Source organism: Danio rerio, chromosome 5, assembly GCF_049306965.1.
Source record: "Danio rerio strain Tuebingen ecotype United States chromosome 5, GRCz12tu, whole genome shotgun sequence".
In the NCBI taxonomy this organism is placed as follows: domain Eukaryota; kingdom Metazoa; phylum Chordata; class Actinopteri; order Cypriniformes; family Danionidae; genus Danio; species Danio rerio.
In genome coordinates, this window is record NC_133180.1 from 32,930,696 (window position 1) to 32,957,885 (window position 27,190).

A 27,190-nucleotide genomic window follows, 5' to 3' on the forward strand; every position below is an offset into this window, starting at 1 on the left:
ATGGACAATTTGTCACGGTGTGAATCTCAGTTCTTCTTACATATTTTCAAGTTCTCTAGCCCACACTTCAAAAGGTGGGTACAGCATCAGATTTCCATTTTACACATACAAAATAAAATTGCTTGTGTTTAGTTTCTACTGCAAGAGCTGTCCTCTGCTCCTAATAATCCAATACCAGAATCCGTTTCCAAATTCACTGAATACACTTCAGGAAGAAATTTAAATATATTTTTTCCAGAATGGTTGTAATTTACCGCATGCCCACAAAGAATGAAACAAAGTTCCTGTTGCACTTATTACTACATGAAGAAACTGTTGGAAATATTTAATGAAGTTTTGATTCAGAATAATGGAGCCTATGATTGACCTTGTGTTGGATCAGATGATTTCTTGCGTTCTTAGAACATGAATGTACTTTACTCAAGCATTCGTCCCATCTGTCATCACAAATACCCATTTCCTCATGATCTGTACTGCTGTCCACCTTCCCAGTAACTTGTAATAACAGTAACAGTGACTTGTAAAAGTTAGATAGATTACCAATAATTTCAAAAAGCATTTTAGGGGAATGTTTTAGTCATACCTATCTAAAGGAAAAATATAAGACCAAACAAACAAATGCTAGCTACCCGATTTCCTCAGTTTCACACTGATAATGTTATGTGGGAGTATATATACAGCTGAAGTCAGAATTATTAGCCCAACCCCCCTCTCTGAAGTTTTTTTTTTATTTTTTATTTCCCAAATGATGTTTAACAGAGCAAAGTTTTTTTTTTCCACAGTATGTCTGATAATATTTTTTCTTCTGGAGAAAGTCTTATTTGTTTTATTTTGTTTAAAAAAATTTGAAACACCCTTTAAAAGGTCAAATTTATTAGCCCTTTAAGCTATATATTTTTTAGATTGTCTGCAGAAAAAACCATCGATATAAAACGATTTGCCCAATTACCCTACCCTGGCTATTTAACCTAATTAAGCCTTTAAATGTCACTTTAAGCTGTATAGAAGTGTCTTGAAAAATATCTAGGTAAATATTATTTACTGTCAACATGGCAAAGATAAAATAAATCAGATATTAGAGATGAGTTATTAAAACTATTATGTTTAGAAATTAAATGTTGTGAGAATCTTCTCATCGTTAAACAGAAATTAGGGGAAAAAATAAACAGAGGGGCGAATAAATCTGAATTCTGTATATCCGTTTTTTTTTTCAAAATGCCACTGACATGAAACGTGCGTCTGGCTTAAGCATATATATTGTTATTACTTTGTTTTCAGTACTGAGATGCAGCTAGAAAGGCATCCACTGTGTAATTCATTTGCTGGAATAGTTGGTGGTTCATTCCGCTGTGGTGACCTCTAAAACAGACCAAGCTGAAGAAAAATGAATGAATATTATTATTTACTGCCCGATTCCCTCTAAAATCAGCACTCGCATGACATTTGCTCTTTATTTTACAGCAGGGTAAATAAACACTGAGCTCTGTACATTCTTAACATGCACAGTGTTTATTAGGTTAGGGCTGTAGGACAAGTGAAAAAGAAACTATAAGAGGAAAAAAAATCCATTTCACTACAGGAGATGCTTCAGAAAAAAAAAAAATATTACATTTCAATAACTTGTATTTGTGATTGAAATCTTATCAGTCTCCATATACGTTATAGTATGTTCATGTAGTCACCGTCACGCAAATTACTCACAAGCAGTTATTACTTTATCTTTTTTTACAACTTCTTAAGATGTGTGCTCCAAGTAAACCCAAGCTAAACTCAGAAAGCTCTTTATATCATTAACTGAGATGTAGTACTCCTAAGCTTTGTTGTTGTCTATGCAACTCTGACATGTTGGCATGCTTGAAACTAAACTTTTATTGTGTTGTAAATCTTCATTTGGCCATTACACTTGTTCATACCGCAGACGGTGGAAAGTGGCCCCCGCAGAGCCTGATGACATTCTCACCGTTTCAACACCTTCTTTCCTCCTGAATAGTTTAAGACTTGTCATGTAACCAGAGAGTCCCTGTGCTGTATTTTTGGCACGTCCACCATGTGTGCAGCAAGTTACTTAAATGATAGTGCCAAATGGCATGGTGCTGTGCTATGGTGTTATATGTTGCATATTTACAGGCCCAGTTCCAGTCTTTCATTTAATCTGTCATGAACAAACAGTGATCATCATAAATATTTTAATTGACAATGTAAATCACATACAGTTATTTGTCTAAAGTGACTCAATGAAGCTACTGTCATTAGGAGCAAACATACTGATCGCTGGACAAAAATAAAATGACAGTGGAAGTCATTTTGTACCTTGAGCAACAAATTAAATTAAGTCAAATATGCACAGAGATATTTATAGGTGTCCTTTGCATGCATTGTCTTGCGGAAGTTTAATTACCACCATAGACTTAAGTAAATCTTTTGGACTCATGTTGAAATCCAGGGACTGACAGTTACAAAGTTTGCTAACCAGTGGAGCTCTTCTGGTGAAATAACGTTTAAGACAGATGCTCTTATCTTTCGTCAACAAAAAACAGAAATGTGCGCACATCTAGAAAATCTTGAAGGCAGGTGCTCGATCAATAATAAACATTTGTAGCAAAACATAAAAAATGTATTTATTAATTAAATAAATAAATATAAAAATCGGCACACTGCCACTTTAGCTGGTCGTTAGTCTTTAATATCACTCATACAATGTTTCGACCGACATGGTCTTTATGAGGTTGACAACACACATTAAGAGGTAAGTAACAGAGGCCAAATTGATGGTACAAAACATAAATCAGTTTCTTACATGCAGGGATGGGCAGCATTTATGATACATGCATATCAAATACACATTTCAAAAACAAAATACTACTTTGTTATTTGTATTTGATAAGGTTTATGAAAAAGGGTTAATATTTGGTATCTAAATACTTTAAGAAGTCTACATCATAATGCGGCCTCTGATTGGTGCTTTCTCAGTTATTTGCCAAGGCTTGAGATCAGAACAGAAAATGGGTTATGAAAATGGTCAATGATTGGTATGGATGGAATTATGCAATATGCATGAAGAAAACGTGGTAGAATGAGTAAACTGCACAAATAATAGTAGTTTTAGATTGATAGTCTCATTTTCTTGGTATCTACATCAGCAAACAACAAAAAAAAAAACAAGTCCTACACTGACGATTCCTACAATACTTTATTGGCTGATTCAAATGGCAGTAATTGGTTTGCAGGGCCCGGTTTTTCAAAAGGTTAAATCCAGATAAAATTGATCTGGATTTAGTAATCCTGTTTTTGCGATCCATGATCCAGCTTACTTTTTGAGCCAGTTTTTCAAAGCAACATCGGATTGGATCAATCTGATTCGGATAGGAACTTTTCAGGATTACTAAATCTGGATTATCAGTGCTTAATCACAATGTAGAACTATAGATAGGCCTTTGTAAAGAGCAACAAGTAGAATAGCCAGTTTGGGGTCAATATAACTTCATTTTTATTTGAAATTAAAACACACCCATTTAAAAAAAAAAAAAAAAAAAAAACTAAAAACAAGAAAACCCCACCCTATCCTCTTCCAGCAGTCCGCTCATCTGAGATCACTGTACATTGAGGACATTTATAAGTTTCAAATATAGATGTATTAAATAAAAAAAAAGACAATGTTAAAACCTCAACAATAATTTCAGACTTCCTCATCTGATGTGGAGAGACCAGCTTGTCTGAAGCAGGTCGCACACCAGAAGCGCCGCTCGGCGCCGCGACACGGCGCGTACATGACAGTTTAAGGTATCACACACCAGACGCGCACATTCGAATGATATTTAACATGAAACTAATCAGATGGCGCTCTGTGGCGCGGCTGAAAAATGAACTGCGTCCTGAGCCGTCGCCGGGCGCCGCCGACAGCCGCCGACTTGCGGCGCCGGTGTGTGTATCCTGATAGAAACCTATGTTTAGAATTCTAAAATACATGGCGCTGCGTGGCGCTGCGCGGCGCGCCGCCGAGCGGCGCTTCTGGTGTGCGACCTGCTTAAGTGTAGCCTTTAGGTTTCAAGATTTGATCCAATCCCTTATCCAAAACCCTAAGTGGATTGGTTTTGAAAAACCAGGCCCTGATGTTCTCTATAATTAATAAAGGGGAAAGATGTCAGTGGCACAATACAGTATATCCAACACAGTTCATAATACTCCAGTCTATACAAACTGGTCAGAAACTCTAGACTCCTGTTACATCACAGTAGCAGGATATACATAGGTCCATAAATATTTGGACATCGACACAATACTAATTTTAAGCTCTATACACCAACACAATGGATTTGAAATGAAAAAGGAGTTTTAACTGCAGACTGTCAGCTTTAAATTGAGAGTATTTACATGCAAATCAGGTGAACAATGCAGGAATTACAACAGTTTGCATGTGCAGAATTGGACAGAATAATAATCATAAATCAAATTTTTACTTTTTAATATTTGTTTGCAAATCCTTTGCAGTCCTAGTGGATGACTTCAGCCTGAAGTCAGGAACGCATAAACATCACTATAAGCTGGATTTCATTCCTGGTGGTGCTCTGCCAGGCTTCTACAGCAGCTGTCTGCTGTTCCTGCTTGTTCTTGGGGCATTTTCCCTTCAGGTTTTCTAAAGCATGCGAGATACATGCTCAATTAGATTCTGGTCAGGTGAATGACTTGGCTATTGCATAACATTCTATTTTTTTTTTCCCCTTTGGATGCTTTTTATTTGTTCAGAAGGCTTTGGGTCATTCTCCATCTGTACTGTGAAGCGCTGTCCAATGTGTTCTGAAACATTTGGCTTAATAGAAGAAAACTTTCCCTGAAACGCTTCAAAATTCATCCTGCTGCTTTTGTCAGCAGTCACATAATCAATAAATACAAGAGAACCAGTTCCATTGACAGCCATACATGCCCACGCTATGTCACTACTACCACCACTGCTAAGGATCTTAAGCAGTTCCTTCTCCATACTCCACCCATCACTCTACAAGTTGATCTTAATCTGTGCATAGGATTTTTAGAACTCCAATCTGGCCTTGCTGTTTTGAGGCTCACCAATGGTTTACATCTTGTGGTAAACCCTCTGTATTCACTCTGCGTTAGAGTCAACAATCAAGAGAACACCTACACTACATACCCCTACCTCCTGGAGAGTGTTCTTGATCTGGCCAACTGTTGTGAAGGGTATTTTCTTCACCAGTGAAAGAACTCTTTAGTTGTCCACCACAATTATTCTCTGTGGTTTTCGGGGTCTTTGGGTGTTGCTGAGCTCACTGGTGTGTTCTACCTTTGTAAGAATGTTCCAAACAGTTACAATTACTTTTGGACCCTTAACAAGTGGGAAGCACATCTGCAAACTGTTGTAATTCCTTCAGCGCTCACCTGATTTGGATGCAGACTGTCAGCTTTAATTTGAGGGTATTTGCAGTTAAAGCACATCTTGTTAGTTTCATTTCAAATCCATTGTTAGTGTATGGTGTCAAAAAATGTTAGAATAGTGTCGATTTCCAAATAAATATGAACCTAAAATGTTTATGAAGGGTCAATTTGCAAAGAGACAACTTTTTGATATGTTTTATGCTGTGCATTTAAGAGTACAACTGCAAAAAAAAAAAAAAAAAAAAAACCCTATTTATGAAAATTATTAAAACTGGACATTTTAATAGTTTTCAAATGGCAATAAACTAGATTACCAAAAAAGTGAGAAATTATTTTTTTTTTTAAACCTTTTCACACATCACCCTTATAAACTATAAGAGTTAAGAAATTGCGGCAACTTTACCAGCCACACAATGGATGGAAACAAAGAGATATAGTGCTATATTCCAACTCTATATCTACATTTCATGGTTTTTACAATGATTATACCTCTTGAAGTCAGGACTTTCTGTATTAAAAATTGTACAAAATGTATCCTAAAATGAAAGAGAAACAAGTTAGAGGTGAATGAGCTGGCAGATTAGCTAATCAAATTTGCTCAGAGAAATGCTATTGCTGTCAAAGATGGAGTCAGTTTAGGGTTTAGGAAGAGACTAATCAGATATCCTATTTATGGAAGGTTTGCAAGGAAATGTCATTCTTTCTTGTAAAAGTAGGTATTCTGTAGTATTTCCAAAATAGAATATTTTATTTTGATATTTAGTGGCTGCTGTAATTTGTAGTTTATCTTGAAACATGTAAATTTGAGTTATTTGGTATTTTATTTTAAAATACATTTCAATGTATTTTTGCCCATCACCGCCTACAAGCATAGGGTAACAGATATATCGTTTGATGACTACAGAGTAATGTGATGAAAGCTGTGGAACATGTATGAAAATAGTAAAGGTACAACTGTGCGGGTAAGGAGAAACCTGCCTCTATACATCTGATCATCCAAAGAAGGAAACTAAAAGGAAGGCTTTGGGTTTCAGAAGCGTGTCATTGATCTGCAACACGAGCAGAACGAACACAGAAACCCTGTTGTCAGCTGCATGCTTTAAATACCAGCACCATCTACAGGATGTGAACAGAAACTTTACCAGGCTACATGAACAGTAATTAGGTAAATTAATGTGATCCTCTCACAATTTCTCAAAACAGTTCTGGTTTATTATAATTTACAAGACTGTAAGTAACAAATTCATTAAAACAGTTTTGCTTAAACAAAAAGATGGTCCCGGCCTTATACAACACAAGCTCCAATTTGATGCCTTAACTAAATATATATCGTTCTAGCATGAGAATCTAGGAAAAGTTCTCCCTTTTCTTTTTTTAGACCGTCAGTACTGGTTACATAGGCATGATCATCTTTGAGATATTTTTATACATAAACAGCAAGAAGTGCATTATTCATAAGTCTTAAAACAAAATAGCAAACCCCATAAATTTTGCCTATTACCATTGGTTAGTAATGCCTGTTATTTTTATAATGATAATTATTCTCTTTCAAAGCCAGTATTAACAAATGCTTCTAAAGATCGCCTCAAAGTTGTTTTTTAGATTTGCCATTAATTGTCATTTGTTGAATTTTAACAGATAAAAATGTATCTTCAAAAAGGAATGCTGAAAACTCAAGGTCTTAAACAGACTCTTTAATAATGACTCATTTTCATGGTCTGTAAAAATGCAAAATTAGTAGATTCATATTTTGAGATCTTTTACATTTTACTAATACCTATTAACAACTTTGAAGTGATCTGTACATAAGAAGCTGTACATTTAGTCACCTTAGAATTAAGATTCTATCTGATGTGTCAAAATAATTATTGACATTCTTATTAAATGACAACTTACATTATGGCATTTTTATACAAGTCGTTTACAACAAAAAAAACATAATAATAATTATAATGTTACACACACACAGTTTGCTATTAAATGCAAAAACGTTGTAGCTCAAAATCATTCAGAACGCAGACAGAACCTTGTAATTCCAAGGTGACAATTTGTTAAACTGATTATGTTTACCCAGTAACTACTGAGAGTCTGAATGTCTCTGGTTACTGGTGAGGCATAGTTCATCCGTTTTTGCAGGTAACCGTTTGTCCATCATGTGAATAGGGATGACAATCTCTCCTGGGAAACTGATATTAGAGCCCGTTAATGGAGCTTCAACTGAGAGAACACCATCTGGAGACAGCATGGAGCTGATCTGTTTTAGGTCTAAGTCAGCCGGAAGCCTAATAAATTACACAAGAAAAAAGTGATTGGAGCAACAGCCTGAAGAACTATAATTTATGCAAATGTTTTGAGTAAAAATAAATAAAATAATAAAAAAAAAAAAAAACATTTCTGTTGAGTTTTAGACAGAACTTATTTAAATTACTTTTTTTATATACAGGACATACTACATGTAGAGACCGACAGGCTTACTTGTATTTTCTTGCAAAGCTTCTTGAGATCAGCCTGTGATTTTCCTGTCTTTCCTCGTGATTACCTGTAAAAGAAAAATGTTAACTTAACAAACATGCCACTGAAATCCTTGGGATATATATATATATATATATATATATATATATATATATATATATATATATATATATATATATATATATATATATATATATATATATATATATATATATATATATTATTATTTTTTTTTTAATAAACAAATACATGCCTCAAAGATTCCTCCGACAACATTTATATCCATCACATACCTGTTATTTCCAAGTATCCGTCCCTGGTTTTGACGCTTATCTCTTCTGGAGAAAAAGGACCGACATCTAGACAAACTTTCCAGTCTTGCTCTCCTATCATTTGTTCACACACAGCATCAGAAACGTGTCCTTCAGATCCAGAACATGGTTTAGATGGAATCTCCTTGCACAATGAGCTGAAGAGAGGAAAAGGCATCGATCCTGGCCAACTTGATGTCCCTAGTCTCTTCCTGGCTGATTCTATCCAGCTAACCTCATCAGGTTCAAGAAAATGGGGGAGGTTGCCGTTTTCGCTGAAAAGAGTCTTTTGTGGCTGCTCGTGAAGAGGGTCCCAGCAACCATTTCGATAAAACAAAGGACGAGACATGTTTTAAAGAAAAATACTCTGTTTTGGTCTTAATACCTGATGCCAAGACAGTAACAATTACCCAGACTTATGAAAAATCTACAGGAAGTTGCCACTGACTTCTTTTATACTCTCCTTGTCTATTAAAACCTCATCCCAGATTATACAGTTATCCAGCCCCAAACGTCAACAAAAAGGCTTTCACTCCAGTGTTACAATTTGACTTGCACAGAATGATGCCATCCTGTTTGTATTAATAGAAGTGGAGGGTTAATGGCAAATTCTTGGCGCATGACAATAGGTGCACTGGCAATAACAGAGGCCTCTGTATTCTGGTCACATCTCAGTACTTTTCTTTCCCATGGTGATGAACTTTGTTGCACAACAGCATGTACTCACAGCTTCTATCTCAGCTCTAGAGAATCCCTCAGTCTTGTAAACAACATTTACAACTACATGCGCAACACCAATTATTTTTGTACCCGATTATAAATTAAGAGCAAAAGACAACAAAAAATAAACCCAAACAGCGCTAGATTTGTCTTTTTTAATGAATAATTAGGATTAAGCATTTTACTTAATTATGAATGCACAGGAATACTTGCATAGAGGAAAATCATGTCCATTAACATGAATTTTTTTTTTTTTTTACTTTCCTTCAATTACAACCCTACATCAGCTACTTCACTGTGCAGCTCATTTCACATGTGACTTGGGGTTGATCAGTGAGAAAGGCACAGAAATAGACTACAGGAGATATACAGTGTGAATGAGAACAGCAGAGCACAGAATACAAGAGTTTTCTAAACAGTGCTTTTCCAAGTAGTAGAACGCTGCAGTGCTTGTGTGGCCCTCTCGCTCAGCAGCTCTGGGTCAGCAGGAGTGTACTGAAATAAAATACAACACCTAATTAATTTAGATTTTATAATAAACCTCATGTACTGTTGGGGATCCACTCTGGGGTGATTGAGTCAATTCGGCCATAGCTTTTTTTGCGTTTTAGCTAGCAAAATTATTTTAGATAAATCTTATTTTGAAAATCTTTAAATAAAAAAAAATAAACTCGAGCCAAATTTACTACAACACATTAATGCATCAGATTAATATATTTTACAAATTTTTTTTTTTTTTTGCGAAAATCTGTTCACCTCAGTTCTGAATCAAAACTACCTAAAGAGTTAAAATGCTGTCATTATTAATTGCCAAATTCATAAATCAAGTCATTGATTTGGTAAAAGAACAAAATGACGTATTTTCAATATAAAAAAGTAATTGTGGACTGGATTTAAGCTTTTATCCCTGTCTTGGTGACAACCAAGACAACATTGACTTTGATTTTAATTTTTCCTCCCTAATTTACTGTTGGTGGCTGTTTTTCTCCATTGACTTTCATTATAACGGCGTTTTTTGATTACAAAACAATGACACCATATAATGATGCATTTCTGATTTTTGATGGTTTTTCCTGTTGGGAAGATGTAAAATTAGTAATTTTGACTGCTGATTATCCGGTAGCACCCTTTAGGCTTGTGCAAAAAAAAAAAAAAAAGCTTAGTTTCTAGATATTTTATGAAGTATAACAGAAAATTAAAGTGTGTATGTATCTGAATGTGTGGCAGTGACCTTTGTGCACTTCCCTTGATGTCATTAAGTCAAAACATGCATGCAGCTCTCAGAAATGGAGTAAACAAAAACAAAGACTGCGCACAAATATGGTTATTATGGAAGCAAATGGGGCAAAAACAGCCACTGACTGTAAATTTAGGGAGGGAAAAAGAAAGTGAAAAATCTAACAATACATCAAAGGAAATGTTCTTATAAATCTTTCACATGTCCAAGACTGTGACAAAAGGTTAAAAAAAATCCAGTCCACAATTACTTTTTATATTGGAAATAAGTCATTTTGTGTGTGTTTTTTTTTTTCACCAACTTGGCAATTAAACAGTTAAAATCCTGTAATTTAACAATTTAGTAGTTTTGATCAGAACTGAGGTTGATTTCTGCAATATAATTTTTTTAAATTATATTTCTACCTATATTTAACCCTAACATATAGCTGAATTGACATTTCATTAGCATGTTCTTTGATATACAAATAAATACTGCAAGCTTCAGAACTCAAAAGCAACTCCTTGTCTGAATATATATAATTCCCATGTATCGTACTGAAAAAAAAAAAGTCATTATATAATGCATGATTGAATGTAATCAAAGAGAAATATGTTGAGTGAGAATCAAACTTCCATATTGCTCTTTCAGTGAATATAAAATGATGCAAATCCCCAAATAACACCTGAATGCAATGCATGGGTGAAGTGTTTTTTGATGATGTGCCAGAGGCTGAAAAAAAAAAAAAAAAAAAGTTCATCCTTTTCTAAGATTTAAAAAGACTGAATTTTTCTTAACATGCTGCGGGCAGATTAAAAATAGATGTTGGAACTGAACTATGAAAGCTATGGATTTTTTAATAATAATAATAATAATAATAATAATAATAATAATAGATTAAACTAAATCAATCCAATTTTTATAATCTAAAACTGTACATAAACAAATTAACAATAAGAATGTATTCAGATTCTCACCAGCAGTGGTAACTTTCAGGCAAAGGGATTTCCCCCAAACGGGTCTCCAAAAGCATCTGCAAGAGCAGCATTCTGAGTGGCCGGAGTGCTCTATAATATAAAAGCACAATGAAATTAACACACAAAACCTGATTAAACATGTAATCACAAAAACTGACTCTTTTAAGATTTCCCGAATTTGTCTCGCATGACAAAATTGACGCTGAAATTTCACAGTGTGAGCAGGGCTTAAGGTTTACAGGTTTATTTATTTATTTTTTTTAGTACAACAGTATCTCCAGCAGTAAAGATATCCAAAGATGTGTTTTTAAATTGTAATGAAATCTGTGTTTTTGAAACTAATGAAGACAGCAGAAGTCAATGATTCATTTGAATTATCTAGCCTGACATGTTTAACGCTCCAAAATACTTTAAAATGTTTCTTAAAACAAAATATATTGTTTTTACCCAGACAATTATATTTTAGAGCAGTAATCACAGTACCATGATGGTTATCATACCATCAGAATCTTATACCGGCCCATGGCTACACAGTACAACAGTAATACACAGCAACTCTATGAAACGTCCGAACTCAAATGTACATACTGTGTTCATGAGTGGTGCCCCAAATGGGTTCACTCCAAAAGTGTCATCAAAAAGATCTGTGCCTGCTGCAGGAGCTGGGTTTGTGGGTGCAGGGACTGGATTTGAGGAGAAGGCCACATCCAAAAGCCCTGTGGCTGGAGCTGGGATCAAACCTGCTGCCTGAGGTATTGCATCCATAGTAGGGATCAGCTGAGAAGCAGGTTTGGAAGTCCCTAAACATAAGAGCAACTGCAATTATCAAATGATAACCAAACAAGCACCTCATTTTAATTAGCTGATGATTATTAAATGTATACCATTGGAGTTAGCTGAGATTTGGTTTATTTCAAAGTCATCATGATCTGCTGCATCTTGAGCCAAGCCAACCTTGTTGGAAAAGTACTGATCAAATGAGCCATTGGTGTTTGGATCAGGCCCTGGTTCAGGTTTCTGGGGTTTAACCATCTGGAAATTTTTGAACATGTCTTTTCCAGATTTACTCTCCTTCTCCCCGAGGGGGTCCAAAGCTGTAAAGGCACTTTTGACCACTGGGGGCTCTTCTTTCACTGGAGGACGGGGTGGAGGGCGAGGAGGAGCTACTGCACCCTGCTGCATTCCCATCATGGCATTGGGAGGCATCATGGGAGCAAACTGGTTTGGTTGGAAAGGACTAGCCACAGGACCAGGAGCAGGCCACGTCCCAACAGGTGCTGCGGCTCCCGGTTGACCCCAGGCTTGTGTGCCAGCTGGTGGACCGAAAGGCGAAGCTCCTTGCTGCCCCCATGCAGGTGCAGACAGGCCTCCAAAGGCAGACGGCTGAGGAAAAGGTCTTGGAGGTCCTGGAATTGTTACCTGAACACCGGCCTGAGGGGGGAACATTGTGGGTGTCTGACCCCAAGAGACTGGAGCTGTCCCAGGAGCATGGCCAAGAGACATGGACCCTACAAATTATGAAAATATTAAAATACGAAAAACAGTTAATGTTTAGGGGGGGGGGGGGGAAAGTGGGACAAAAGGAGTAACGTAGTGACAGAAATCAGGGGGAAATTTTACATCTTTGAACTTGATTTAAAACATTGTGTGGATATAGATTTGCTAATTACATTGCATAAATGAGTTCGAAAGGTATAAAACTTTGACATGTGTTCCACACTTTAAATGTTATAATTGCATTCATTTATTATGTCTCTGCATAGAGAACGGCTGCTAATCATATATACAAAGGAGAACAAAAGAACGCTTTATTTCCAGTAAATTAGATTTTTAATTTGATTTAAAAGCTAATATGTTGCCAAAATTGCCAAATAAATGTCATTAAAAAAACTAATTTCATGTTTTGCTCCTTCAAATTTGATTTTACTCATATTCATAGATTTGATTGTTTTGATCTGACTGGCTTTTGAAAGCTAATGGTTTCCCCTGCAAACATCACTTTTGGCCTTTGCTATGTGGGGAATGTAATAAAGAAATTAATAAAAAAATAAAATAAAAATAAAAACATTTTCATTCTGCTTCTAAAAACAACAATATTTAAACAAATTTTGAAATAGTTTCTCACATGCTAGAGTATAATGATAATAAATTGCATTATACCAAAAGCATTGATGGTGGAGGATGGTGTGGAGTTGAACAGGTCTGCTGGAATGGAGGCGTTCTGATTTGATGCCTGAGACTCATTTTGGGCAGGTGGAGCAAACAGTCCAGATCCAAACAGGTCATTTCCTGGTGACTGCAGATACACATTGATCATTTTAATACTTTAAGATAAATTAGACAATACTTAAGAGCCCACAACTATAGCTATATCTAGTACTTACACCACACATTTCAACTGAAGGGAAAAAATAAAATTATAATAACAATATATAAATAAAATACATAAAAATATATAGATGCCCTTCTAAATAGCTCATGAAATGAAAATACAGCTAATCTTAATACTAATATTTGCCATGACATTGCTGCGCACAACCAAAATTAAGAAAAAGATCTTTGGAATCAGTGAATTCAGATTAGTTTAGAGCATAAAACTTAGTCAACTCACTATACAAGGACAACAATGTCATGTCACTCAACAGGTTGTGGCAATTTAAATCCCTATTTCACCACGTGTCTCTGAAGAAGAAAAAAAAAAAAAAAAAAAAGCTGCACACCTTTGCCAAAACCATAATTCCAGTGTTCTAGGAGACAGACTACAAGGACTTTAGGAAAAATCATTAAATCGACACTAGGCATGAGATGACTAGTTTCAAGGTTTACCGCGGTTTGGAAAAAGTCAAGGTTTTAAAACTGCGAAAATTTTCTGTAATACCGGTCCTCAGGTATATGAAAGGTTTTTAATGTGTTGTAAAGAAATCTGTTTTTTAAACTAAAGAGAGCAGAAGACACGTTTACTGCTCCAAAATTGTATAACTTTTTCCTAAAATAGGTGTTTAAATGGGAAAACAAAGCTTTTGATTTTTTTTTAACCGACATTTAAAAGAATATATTTTAGAGCAGTAATCACAATACTATGAAACAGTGATCTTTTTATCCAAAAGTTATCATACCTTCAGAAACCTATACCAGCTCATGCCTAATCAACGCATTCTTTGTCAAGCCTCACTGCACAGACACAGGAGGAACATAGAATATCCTGATTTTTTAAACTTCAGTCCTTTTAGTCTCTCTCTGCATTTGGATGTGCAGTCGTGCAGGGGTGCATTTCCCAAACAACGATGTAACGCCCAGCTGAACTATCATGGTACGATGCATCATTTGGGAAAAGAACGATGTAGTGACTAGTGTTTACCAAAACGCAGTTTCTCTGTCGCAGATCCATCGCTTGAACCACGTTAGTTATACCGTAAAACGCCCATAAAGACGCTCTAAACTGGGTGGAGTAACTTCTTTAGAGAAGAACCCTTTAGTTTCTTTGTGCAAATTTTAAATAATTTAAAATAAAATCCAATAATAGATTTGGTAAACATCACTCGCTTTCCATATTAATTAAAATATATGGCACATATAGGGCCTATGATTCCTTCACAAATGTTATTGACAATGACATATATTCTAAAACATAAAATCACTTACAAAAGCAAACACGTATTCTAATATCATATATAAATTATATAAATAAATTCATAAATTAGGCGATTTAACAAGAAATGAAATTTAATAATTGTGTATTAGAAATAAAAAAACATACCTTTATAACTCTTAATTATTATTATTATTATTATTATTATGTAGGATATTGTTTATTTATTTTTTTAAAGGTCTACTTTTACAATTTGACACTTGTAAACCACAGCAGAAGGTTCTAACCAGCAGGCCCATGTCATGTACAGAACAGATACTTAATAAATAACCTACTATAAATAACCTATTATAAATCTCCACCAATCAGCTGGTGTGTGGTGTGCGGTCTGGCGCAAAATGGCTGCCGTCGCGTCATCCAGGTGGATGCTGCACACTGGTGGTGGATGAGGAGATCCCCCTCATTGTGTGTAAAGCGCTTTGAGTGCCCAGAAAAGCGCAATATAAATGTAAGGAATAATTATTATTAAAAGAATTAACGTATGCTTTTTGTTTTCACAAGCTTTGGAGAGGTAACATTCTGCTTTTAAATAGGTCACTTACAGCTTTCGCCATGAGGCCGTGTTTAAAATTCTATCAATGTTTTCAAAGTGAACTGTGAATGAGCACAATTGTAAACATCAAGATAGGTAAAACTGAACTGTAAAAATAGTTTGAAAAGCAAATTACACCTAAGAGAGAGGACCTTGATGCTTTGGATAACTTTGAATGTTAGTGTTCTAAATGAATAGGTCATAGGGGGCATAAGTGGGAATAGAACACAGCCAGGAACTAGGTTTCGAACTACAGCTCCAGAGGTATAGTTGAGAATGCTCAAGTTTGCGACGCAGTTTGCAAAGGTTTGTTGGAGCAACAGACTTGGGAAACGGCAAAACCAACAAACTATGTTTGTAACGACGGAACTTGCAACCTTAGTTGACTAACGATGGTTTTGGGAAATGCACCCCAGAATGAGACCTCACTAAGTTTCTCTTAATCAAACGTTCACCTTCTCTCTCCTCCGTGCACATCTAGGCTTTAGGTTTTGAGGTGGAGGGCAGAGGGCTGTCAAACCTCCGTTTTGAACAGTAGTTGAGGGGTTGGTTTGGAACAATGCCAATTGCTTATTGGATCCATTACACAGAGGAGCTTGGAGGACAGGAGGATCTGAGCTGTATAACCCATTTACGATGGGTGGGTTGTTCAATGAGATGCTCAAAAAAGGATTCTGACTAAAGATGGAATTGGTGCCACCATTCAGATCACTTATCGGTAGCTGCTGTACTTGATTATTTGGACTCTCGTTTGATAACTGAGAATCAAACAGTTTATTGAACTGTTGACTTTTTGGAGAGGGGTCTTCACTTGAGTCTGGCCCGTTCAGAAGAAAACTAGAAAAATCTGACTCGTTATTGGAGGAAAACACAGAATCTGATTGATCATTCAAGGGAGAAAAGGGATCGTCGCTGAAGGGATCTGAACTCAGAGTTGGGAAAAGATCTGATGTGGATGAAGCCGATTTGTCAAATGGTTTATTGCAGAGGGGAGATGGGTTTGTGATGAAAGGATTGTCTTGATTTACTTGATTGCCATCAAACAAATCGGATAACTCAAGCAGCAGAACACTGTCAGGCTGGTTTAAGAGAGAGAAAGAAAAATAGGTAGATTCTGTGAAACTGAAAAAACAAATTGGCTAGAATGAACAATTTCTGATTGTACAATCATACAGCATCCGTAATATGAGATGAAAGATTCAAACATTAAAAGCATACAACAGCTTTATTCATTTTTACCCCATATTAAAATGTCTTTATTTTTTTATTAGCAAAAACAAAAAAAGTACCATATTACCATGATTTCTAGACGACTGCAATGACCCTCTCCTTCAAACCACTAAAGACTAATAAGTTGAATAAGTTACTAGAAATGTGAATGCTTTTACTTGCATTTTAAGTCTTTTTTAATAGTAATTCAACACCAAAACAGGACGTATCATCTTTGAGCCACACTCTAACACAATGCAATTGAAGTGTACTCTTCCTTATTTTTTGTGTTTGGGAGCCATCTGCTGGCCAATAGGACCTTCCGAAAAATAAAACCTGCCAATGAGCTTTTAACTCATGTTAAAAACAGGCACTAAAAATGCTCGAGTCCCTTGAATCAAGGACTGTTGAATGGCCTTTGTTAAAGTGTAATAAATAAACTATATTTGGAATATGCAAAGAAACAAACATGACAAGAAATCATGCTACGAATGTCTCAATCTTAGTTCACCCCACTCTAAAACCTGAGAATGTTTAAAGTTTATTAAATGTGTTCCATAAACATCGCAAGCTTGTACACTGTAGGGTCATTACCGTAGGAGAATGAATGTCAGGTGGAGTGGACATATCACCAAACAGGTTCATCTGCTCTACACTCTGAGAACACACAAAAGTCATCCAAGTCAATTTCTGTGGAATATAGTCAATGTAATTTTCCATGAAGCACTTACTTTTACAGGGTTTTCATTTCCATCCACAGCGAGTAAAGCATCGCCACCATTCTAATATCAGAACATAAAGACAAATAACACATGAAAGACCACGTTAAAATAAATACTGCTCTAATACTGTACACAGTGTTCACACCCACCTCAGTGCCATTTCCTTCACCCTGAAAAACAGTAAATGTGTGTCAATAAAACAACATTTTTCAGAACAATATTGCTTTATTTTTTAAAAGCAAAAATTTATAACATTATCTAAAAGTTACTTTAGCTTTTATCATAAATATTATATGCACATCACCTTTTGTCCAGCCTCCTGCTCTTTCTTCTTCATATTAAAGATCAACTGAAACAGATCCTTCAAATCAATGACTAGAGGCTCAGCCTGCAAGAGACAAATTGTGCGAAGATAATCAAGTGTTCTTCCACGTTTTGCATAATCCATCACATCCAATCGTCAAATCTGTATTCATTGATATTTTCCCATTCGATAGACTAACCTGCTGAGCTGTTTTAATAGCAAAAAACTGATGCTGGCCCTCTGCTCCACAGACATAGCCAAATGCCCGGTTATCAGTGACATCACGAGCAATGAAGGAGATCTTATTCACCACATGTTCATGCTCAATCACCTGACAGAGAGATGATATGCACAGAGCATGATGACAAAGAGCTTTCTAAAAAAATTCAGTTCTGACTTTTAGATTTACTGAAAAGTCTCTGGAACCGCTCACCCCAGTTTTCTCATCAACAATTTTGATTCCTGTTAAAGAGATGTTTATCCATATTCTTTGCTTGTGCTTGCCTTGAGAACGAGCAGCTATTGCCATGCCCTGCACACAAAAAAAAAAAAAAAAAAAAAAAAAAAAAAAACTGTACAATTAACCAACAATAATTATGATAAAATAATAATAACGGCATAGTCATGTCTCTATAAAAAGACAAAATTGTAAACTTACATCAGTTTTATTTAAAATTGGGATTTAATTCTCACAAAGTAATGCAATGCATGTTAGAATGCAGCAAGAGTCATGGTATAAATCTGTATTGTGACTTTAAATTAAGACAAACAAAATATATATTTTAGCTTTTTTTTTTTTAACTTCTGCAATGAAAATAAAAACCAAGAGCAACCATTTTTGTCATTGTGTAAATGAATCTGTGAATGAGTCAATGATTCAATTATTAAATTCATTAAAAGACTCACTTGCTAAGTGTCTAAAGACGATTATTGTCATACATTAAATCTGGGATTTGTATTAGTCCCCGTTTGTCCTTGATAAGCCTAAACCAGAAAAGGGAGTTACTAGCATAAATAAAAAAAAATAATTAAAAAAAGTTTAATTATTGTCAAAAACCTCAACAGAAACACATTTACCCTCAATATTGCACATCTTTAAAGGTTAAAAAAAAAACCTCAAGTACTTTTGAGATTAACAGATGTGTGTGCCAATTTCATCTTGTGAATTTTAAAACATTTTTGGGGTGGGATAAAAATCAGTGATGTAGCACACAATTGCTAGTGGAGTGATGACGTGTTGGTTTCTCATTATTATTCATAGGCGAGTTTTCCCATCCTATGAGAAGACCCTGCTTCATACTTATTCATGACTGCACTCCGATGACAGACTAATATGGACAAACCAGACCAGCCAAACTGCGAGACAGCATTAAAATTACTGTTTATTTCTTTGCAATTTAACTTTTGTAAACTAAAATCATGCGTCATCTCACATTTAGCATCAGATTATTTATATATGTATATATATATGTATATATATATATATATATATATATATATATATATATATATATATATATATATATATATATATATATATATATATATATATATATATATATATATAAAATCTGATGCAAAATGTGAGATGACGAGCATCTAGCACTGCAAGAAGCGGGAGTGGCAGGCAGAGCAGAGGAAAAAAAAAAAAGGGTTTTTGTCAGTGAGCTTCCCAGCTCATTCATTCATTCATTCATTCATTCATTCATATATATATATATATATTCATATATATATATATATATATATATATATATATATTCATATATATATATATATATATATATATATATATATATATATATATATATATATATATATATATATATATATATATATATATATATATATAGATAGAGAGAGAGAGATAGAGATAGGGAGAGATAGATAGAGATAGATAGAGATAGAGAGAGACTCACTGACAAAAACCCTTTTTTTTTCCTCTGCTCTGCCTGCCACACCCACTCCCGCTTCTTGCAGTGCTAGATGCTCTTCAAGCACTTCTGAGATAGACTTGAACTGAAAGAGGGGTGGTTTTAGATCCACATGAAAAATAAATAAATAAACAAACCACAAGCAGCCATCTTGTAGCAGTACCTTCAGTTTCATCATGGAATCCTGACACATTTTATCCCCTCTTGCATCTTGAACATCATCCACACCAATAAGTTTGGCTTTATATCTCACTCCATCACCCTGAAATCTGGCCAAGAGGAACTCGTCTGTCTTCTCTGGGACTGTGAAGAAAGAAAAGGAGGAAAAAAAAAAAAAAGACAAACTCATTTAATAGTAAAAAAAATAAAAATTTAAATCTGTGCAGAGTTATTGCTAGATATAGATGAAGGCAGACTGTACTTTTTCTCCTTTCTTTCCAGAATGAAGTTCTGGTCACGGGTGCAGTGGTTATTGTGACAGATGCTGATTCAGTGGTCGATGCTGGTTCTGCTGGTACCACAGTAACAGTTTCTGCTTCAGGTGACTGTGACATGGTGAGTGGTTGTTACAGGACAAATGAAAGAAAAAGTGTGGGAGGGGGGGGGAAACAGCAGCCCAGAGGCAAAAATGAAGGGGGGGAAACACAGGTGGGATATTCAGCAAGCACACATTCTCAGCGCTGGGCCTGGATGGAGATAAAAAAAAAATAAAAATAGACAGACAGAGTTAGCCTAAAATTAGATTATATATATATTGTAAATGAAAGAAATCATTTTTCATTGGCGTCATTCACTGCAATACAAACTACAAATACACTGTATATTTGTAGGCCAATAAGTAGAAAGATAAAACAGACATATAGGACAAGATTGTGATGATTGTCAGAGCCTGATAATTAAAAAATAAATAAATAAATAAACAAATAAATAAATAAAAAAGTAGAAGTGTAAGCTGATTTTATATCAATAAACCCGCAGACAAGGAAACAGATCTTGTATAAAAAATAAATTTGTTAGAACACAAAAAAAAAAGAAAAGAAAAACAAAGTACCTGTAGTGTCCAACTTACACCATGATCAATCATTTAACAATTTTAAATATCAGGCAGATACAGATGTCAAAAAAACACTGTGCATTTCTAAAAATGTATTCAGTCACAAGAACAATTTTCCCCTGCTTTCACATACAACCAATTTAGCTGATTTGAAAAAGAAAAAAACCAACAACCATGCATTAACATGTTCCATTTCAGAAAGTCTCAATGCGCACATCAAATACAACTGCAAGCTAGAATCATAGAGCTATAGATTCTGCTAGTGAAAAGGGCAGAGGAAGAAGAGGAAACCATGTCAGCAGGAAAACACTTCCTGCTTAGTAGGCAAAACAAAACAAAAAAGTGTCAAATAAGTTTTCCCATTCCTGAAATATAATACAGGAATCAAAATTACATTAAGGGAAAAATCTTCACAAGGCTGCAAGTATAGTCCCTCATTTAAGGAGTACACCTAATCTCCAAATGTAAAAGCAAATTTCCATCATGGAATCAATAAAGTGCAATTTAAATCAAAACCGATATCCTGTAACCATAAGAAATGATAAAAAACACAGAATCATCATCATCATCACCACAACCACCATTTACTCAGAACAAGGACGAGGCTGTTCATCCCAACCAAAATCAGTTCCGCCACTCAAGAAGATACACCAACAAACAAGTAACTTCTGCAAAGACTTCAGTTAAATCTAATTGAACCACCTTATTCAAACAAAGCAGGATCATTTGACAAAAAAAAGAGAAAGAGAAATTAAATAGTCTGAAAGACATACCTTATGAGCAGAAAACAACGCTTAGTTGTGTATTTCTCAGCAGAGAGAGGAACGAGACAGCAAGAGCAAAGGTGGACTGATCAAAGGTTGAGCAATTAAAACTTGTTAATCCTTTTCCAACAGCTCATCTGCCCTAAAAACACATCGCAAATCTCATGATTCTCAAGATTAACCAAACATCTATCAGTGTTTCTCCTGGGGCAGAATTACTTTTCCCAGTTTCTATGGAGGGAAACAAATCTGATGAACTCAGATTATCTGTTCCTGATCCAAGATGAATTTGTAATGACCCATATGTAGACAAGCTTATGCATTTACATAACTAGTGCAGCAAATGCCAAAATGCAGTGAAAATAGCTGAAAGATAAATATACAAGGGCTCATTCCAATAGCAGACACATCCAAACGAATGCCAATTGCCATCTAGCGTTAACGTTTTATAATTAACCCAAAGTACTATCTGGTCATAAGACCATCAGCAGCGTGCTCATCAGTTTCTTGCACAAGGAGATAAATAAATAAATTTAAGTAGAAGAACATATTAAAGTAGAAAGTATTTCTCAAGTAGAAATACATATTTCGCATACCCTAAATAAGATTAAACAACATCTGAAATAGGCTAAATCTAGTTATTGACTAAACAACAAAATTACTTCTAGAAAAATTTAAAAGAGGTAAACCTTGATATGGTAAAACGGTGATGTTTTTATGACCCTCAACAGCTGACAAAGACAGCCCGAAGCAGAGATATGAACAGTTTATCAGCAGAGTTATGATTATCAAGAGCGGAAAACAGTGGCACAATTGCTGTAAGATAACTCATTACAGCAGGTTGTGCAGGGTCAAACATGAGACAACCATAAAACAAGAGTAGCAAGAGATGTGAAAAAAAGAGAAGTTTTCTGCTTTACAAGTGTTCAAATCTGCATCCCATCTCACATGAGGACATGATATAATAGTGATAACATTTTACACGACTAATAAATCTTTTTGCTGTGAAGTGGAAGTATAAGTTACTTTTTAACATGCAGCTTTGGGGCCAATATATTCATACCAGTTGTAATGCACATATTTTACAAGCAACAACCAGTTAAACAGCTTAATATCAGTCATTTCCTGCAGCTGTTCAGCTAATCAAGAGAGTTAAAATATCTTACAGCTTATCATTAAAAGCACAGGTATTTAAAAAGAATTTTAAAAAAAATTAACGGGTGTCCATGTAATGTCTACCAATTCATAGATGTTGCATAATCCCTCAATTATTTTAGGACATTACATACACTAGAAACATCCATTGATTAATCAAAAAATAAATAAATAAATTGGATACATTGTTTAACTGCCCACTTGCTTCAGGATGAGTTCTAGATATATTAATTTATATTCGTAAATACTGTATGTGTCTATCAGGTAAAAAAAAAAAAAAAAACACTTTTAAATTGGTTTCAAATTAAGATTCTAGCAAAGCATTTCACAAAAAAAAAAAAAAAAAAAAACTTATTTTCACCAGGTACATTTTAAGGAACACAATATACTTTATCAGATTTTTTTCTGTCATAAAAGAAAAAAAAAATGTAGAATTGACACACAATATATTTTTGGCTGTTGTTAAGTTATACCCATGTAACAAGGCTGCAGGGTCATATGTAAACCAACCCAAATTAGCAAAGTAATGCACTCAAGTGCCAATTGAAAATGTAAAAGAAAAAAAAAAACACTTATGATGTTCAAATGTGTGAGACTCAGTCTTCGATTTAAAAAGGGTACACCACTGCAGGGTCAAAGAAGAAAAAAAAAACTGTTTCTGCATTAAAAATAAACAATCAACAGGACTTGGCCTATCTAACATATTCCTCCCTATTTTCGAATATTTATTTAAACAACTGTTGTCAAATTGATGATGTACATACCATCTAGAAACAATTTGTATTCAACTATTTCTTCCTAATATTTTATCTAGAATAATCCCTTTCCATACTCCAAAATAATAAAACAAATAAAATAAATAAAATATTTTTTAAAAACTCTAGTAGAAACCCACAGGGATCATTAGAATTTAAATATATATAAAAAAATATCAACAAAATATGGTACTAGACTGAAATGTTTTTTATTATTATTTTACGATGGGTTTGTTTTTTTCATCAGGGATTTCAGTGAAATGCCTCGCATAACAACTTGTTTATACTGAGATGAGGACTTGTTCGAGTGGTCCTGGTTGTTCAGTAACTTAAATGAACCCAAAAGTCACATAAGTTTCATTAAAAACAGAGGATTCAGCAACAGTTGAGGGTGTTCATAAACTGACGCACATCAGCACTATTACAACCAGCAAAGTTACATATTAGCCATGCACAAAATGCCCAATGCATTACTAATAGCACAGAATAAAAAATGATACATAATCAACCTTTCGCAAAGCATAACACTTAACATAACTTGTTAAACATTATTTTTACTGACACGTTTTTCACCACTACGTACTGGAAATTGTGGTACAATTCAAAACTTGTTCTGTGGAAACAATAGCCTATATATATACACACACACACAATTGTTTGCACATGTTTGTATTTAATGCCCGTGGTATTTTATGGCACGTGGCCAAGTTCAAGCTAAGCTTAACACCTGTAACCACGCCATGTCCATTTAAATACAACCAAACTTCGAACCTTTTTTCTTTTTTACTTTTATCTCAGTTGATAAGGATATTCATACACCAACACGCGCCAAACTGATAAACTTATATTCAGACAAATAGCAGAAAGCCAAAAGTAAAATCAGATGCTGCGCTTACCGCAATCGTGCATTATTGAAATCCGCGCCTGAAACAATGATAACAAACTCAGGATGGTGCAGATGAGCTGCGTGGATAGTTTGAATGAGTGAGAAACCAAAAGCACTCTTTTGAGCAGAGACAGGCGCTCCTCGGCCTCCTCAAACCAAACTCACTGACAGAGACTCGAGCGCCTCCCGCAGGTATCGCGCACCTTCACTCCACCTTTATAACCCCATTTCTGCCCGTACATTTCCCACAACCGCAACCTTGAGCGGCTGATGAACACAAACCTATTTGTTCCGAGACACCGTCTCCTAAAAGGTTTGTTAAAATGAGAGTTTATACAGCCTATATTTTAGAAAAAATCATTAAGCACTGAGAAACTCTGAATCCCACAAATTGAACTTTCTATCCTTCGCTCCTCTGCTGACATTTAAGAGTCAGAGTGGGTGAAGAGGAAGAAAAATTGCAAGAAAATGGTTAAGAAAGGCCATGCAAAACTGAATTAGAGAAAGGAATTAAATAGATATTTCACCCAAAAATTAAAGTTACCTTACTTTTTAGCCTACTCTTTATCGTGTAGTTTAAACCTTTATGGTAAACCTTCTATTAAACACAAATAAAGACATTTAAAAATATGTCAAATATTGTTAAATGGTATTTAAAATGTTTTAATATGTCAAAAGATTCTTGTTTTAAATATGTCCTAAAAGTTTTTTTTTTTTTGCTGCACTGTAAAACCCAACAGTCAACATTTTCTAACGAAATGAAATTTACTGAAAGTTAATACTCATTTGAAAAGAGTTTTGAACTCAGTGTTGAAGGTAATGAGTTAATTAAATACCTCATTACTTCAGCTTAAATGGAGTAAGTTCACAGTACTCAGATTAGTTTTTTTAACTCAAAGGGTTTGTAGCAATTGGTTTCCTCAAACGATTTGAGTTGCCTTAACTTATTGGGTTTTACAGTACTCAGTTTATTTGAGTTTTCTTCGTTTATCAGGTTTTAATTTGCTTTAATTAGCTTTTTTAAATTGCTTCATTTTCCTAAAATGATTAAGTTCACAGTTCTCATAAGGATTAGTTTTTAAACTTAAATAGTTTGTTGCAATCGGTTTTCATAAATGGTTTGAATTACCTTAACTTTGGGGGTTTTAAAGTGTACTCTGTGAAAATATATGATCAATTAGTCATGACAGCATTTTTTTTAGTTCATTGTAACTTATTAAACTAAGTTAATCATGGTCTAACTTAATTTTATAAGTTACGCAAGTTGTTTTAAGTCGATTATAAGTTTAATGGACTCATATAAGGTTAATTTGATTCAGCTTAAAAATTTAAGGCAACCATGATTTTTTAAAGTATATAAACTATTGCTACACTATAGTGTGTTTTCCGTTCATCAAGGTAAAAATTTTATATATATATATATATATATATATATATATATACAGTTGCAGTCAGAATTATTAGCCCCTCTGAATTGTTGGCCGCCCTGTTTATTTTTTCCTTAATTACTGTTTAACAGAGAGAAGATTTTTTTCAACACATTTGTAAACACAATAGTTTAATAACTCATTTCTAATAACTGATTTGTTTTATCTTTGCCATGATGACAGAGAATAATATTTGACTAGATATTTTTCAAGACACTTCTATACAGCTTAAAGTGACATTTAAAGGCTTGACTAGGTTAATTAAGTTAACTAGGCAGGTTAATTAGGCATGCTATTGTATAGTGGTGGTTTGTTCTGTAGACAATCGAAACAAAATATAGCTTAAAGGGGCTAATAATTATGTCCTTAAAATGGTGTTTAAAAAAATTAAAACTGCTTTTGTTCCAGCCAAAATAAAACAAGTAAGACGTTTTCGTGAAGGAAAAATATTATCAGACATACTGTGAAAATTTCCTTGCTCTGCTAAACATCATTTAGGAAATATTTAAAAAAGAAAATTCAAAGAGGTTAATAATTATGACTTCATCTGTATATAATTCTTCCATTAATTTAGTTTATTTATTATTTACTGAAACAGAACAAATTTTAATCATCTAAAAATAATGTAAATGTAAAGTGATGATGCTTTAAAACACATTTTCCCAAGTTCGATCAATCTACAATGAATAAAATGCTAAAAATGCATTGTTTATATATTACTTTTTTTTTTCTTATAAATTACTGAACTGGCAAAGCAACAAAAGGTCTAGATGGTGTATTTTTGAGTTTTCAATAGCTCCTCACCAATCTTCTTCTTAACATGCAAAAATATCTTAACTAAATCTAATTTTTGGTTTAAAGATTGGCCAATCTTAAGAACACTGCATATTAAATAACATCAGTTTGAAATCAGTCATTTCTGAAGGCTGATCAGACAATCAATATAATAGAGTAACTATCTTACTATCATTGGAGAACACATATTAAAACCATGTATTGTCTGAAAATTTATAGATTTTTCATAATCCCTCAATTACTTTAGGATATCACATTCATTAGAAACATCCATTGATAAATCAAGCGAATTTAAATACCTTTTATTTAAAAAATAATAATAATAATAATACTAATAATAATTTTGAAAAAGCCCACTCCTGAGGAGTTCGAACACAGTGCTCTTACCTGAATGACTGACTATATTCTGAAATGTGTGCATCAAGTCTTATGGCTATATGTGACCCTGAACCAGAAAGCACACAGTAAAAAAAAAAAAAAAAACTTTTCTTTTAAAACAGTAAAATAACAGTTGTTACAGACATTTACCATAAAATAACAATAAAATTTACATTTCTGGTAAATTTCTGTAATTTACCGTCTGTTATTTTATGGTAAATGTTTGTAATTTATTTTACGTTGTTTTTTCCAGCACCCTAGTAGCTAGATTGGATATGGTTCTGGCAGAAAGTTAATGATAATTGTTTTCATTATTTGTTAAATTTCACATTTATTGAAACTTAATAACGTCTACCCCCACCACAACCCTAAACCCAACTGTACAGTGTCACAAAAAAATGCTGCGATATTGATGTGCATATCCAGCCTGATCTCACGAGAAAACGTAAGTATTTTACGTTTTGCCAGGAATTCATACGAATTAGCCACTAAATGAAAAAGTTACTAATTGCCGTGAGATTGTGTTGGCATATCACACTTCT

At 34.4% G+C, this 27,190-nt stretch overlaps 2 protein-coding genes across 8 annotated transcripts; both read right to left on the reverse strand.

Moving 5' to 3' along the window:
• Positions 1-6,578: 6,578 nt before the first annotated feature.
• Positions 6,579-8,401, reverse strand: hspb15 (heat shock protein, alpha-crystallin-related, b15). Its single transcript, NM_001098732.2, has 3 exons — positions 8,154-8,401; positions 7,864-7,927; positions 6,579-7,670 (listed from the first exon to the last, which is right to left on the reverse strand). The coding sequence occupies exons 1-3, from the start codon at positions 8,347-8,349 to the stop codon at positions 7,466-7,468; spliced, it is 465 nt and encodes a 154-aa protein (NP_001092202.2). The 5' UTR covers positions 8,350-8,401; the 3' UTR covers positions 6,579-7,465.
• A 631-nt stretch (positions 8,402-9,032) lies between these two features.
• dab2 (DAB adaptor protein 2) lies at positions 9,033-24,238 on the reverse strand. 7 transcript variants are annotated; one of them, NM_001327871.1, is made up of 16 exons: positions 24,059-24,237; positions 21,262-21,394; positions 19,856-20,120; positions 19,598-19,737; positions 17,934-18,032; positions 17,700-17,831; positions 17,501-17,584; positions 17,346-17,366; positions 17,206-17,256; positions 17,069-17,131; positions 15,721-16,344; positions 13,245-13,380; positions 11,969-12,592; positions 11,673-11,884; positions 11,085-11,174; positions 9,033-9,386 (listed from the first exon to the last, which is right to left on the reverse strand). In NM_001327871.1, exons 3-15 carry the CDS (start codon positions 19,986-19,988, stop codon positions 11,100-11,102), a joined length of 2,394 nt encoding a protein of 797 aa, NP_001314800.1. In that variant the 5' UTR covers positions 19,989-20,120; positions 21,262-21,394; positions 24,059-24,237; the 3' UTR covers positions 9,033-9,386; positions 11,085-11,099. The 7 variants fall into 7 exon arrangements, with proteins under 7 accessions (NP_001314800.1, NP_001314801.1, NP_991320.2 ...); XM_073950089.1 differs by lacking the exon at positions 24,059-24,237 and adding an exon at positions 21,942-22,281 and having other exon boundaries at positions 9,043-9,386; XM_005171819.6 differs by lacking the exon at positions 21,262-21,394 and having other exon boundaries at positions 9,043-9,386; positions 24,059-24,238.
• Between the last annotated feature and the right edge of the window lie 2,952 nt (positions 24,239-27,190).

Bases quoted from the DNA above. Each gene is read 5' to 3' on its own strand.
- hspb15 (NM_001098732.2), bottom strand. From the start codon at position 8,349: ATGCCTTTTCCTCTCTTCAGCTCATTGTGCAAGGAGATTCCATCTAAA. The intron at 7,928-8,153 runs GTATGTGATGGA...TTTCTTTTACAG, and splicing joins CGGATACTTGGAAATAACAG to GTAATCACGAGGAAAGACAG. The intron at 7,671-7,863 runs GTAAGCCTGTCG...GTAATTTATTAG, and splicing joins AGCTTTGCAAGAAAATACAA to GCTTCCGGCTGACTTAGACC.
- dab2 (NM_001327871.1), bottom strand. From the start codon at position 19,988: ATGTCACAGTCACCTGAAGCAGAAACTGTTACTGTGGTACCAGCAGAA. The intron at 17,257-17,345 runs GTGGGTGTGAAC...TTCTGATATTAG, and splicing joins GTGAAGGAAATGGCACTGAG to AATGGTGGCGATGCTTTACT. The intron at 11,885-11,968 runs GTATACATTTAA...TCTTATGTTTAG, and splicing joins AATCTCAGCTAACTCCAATG to GGACTTCCAAACCTGCTTCT.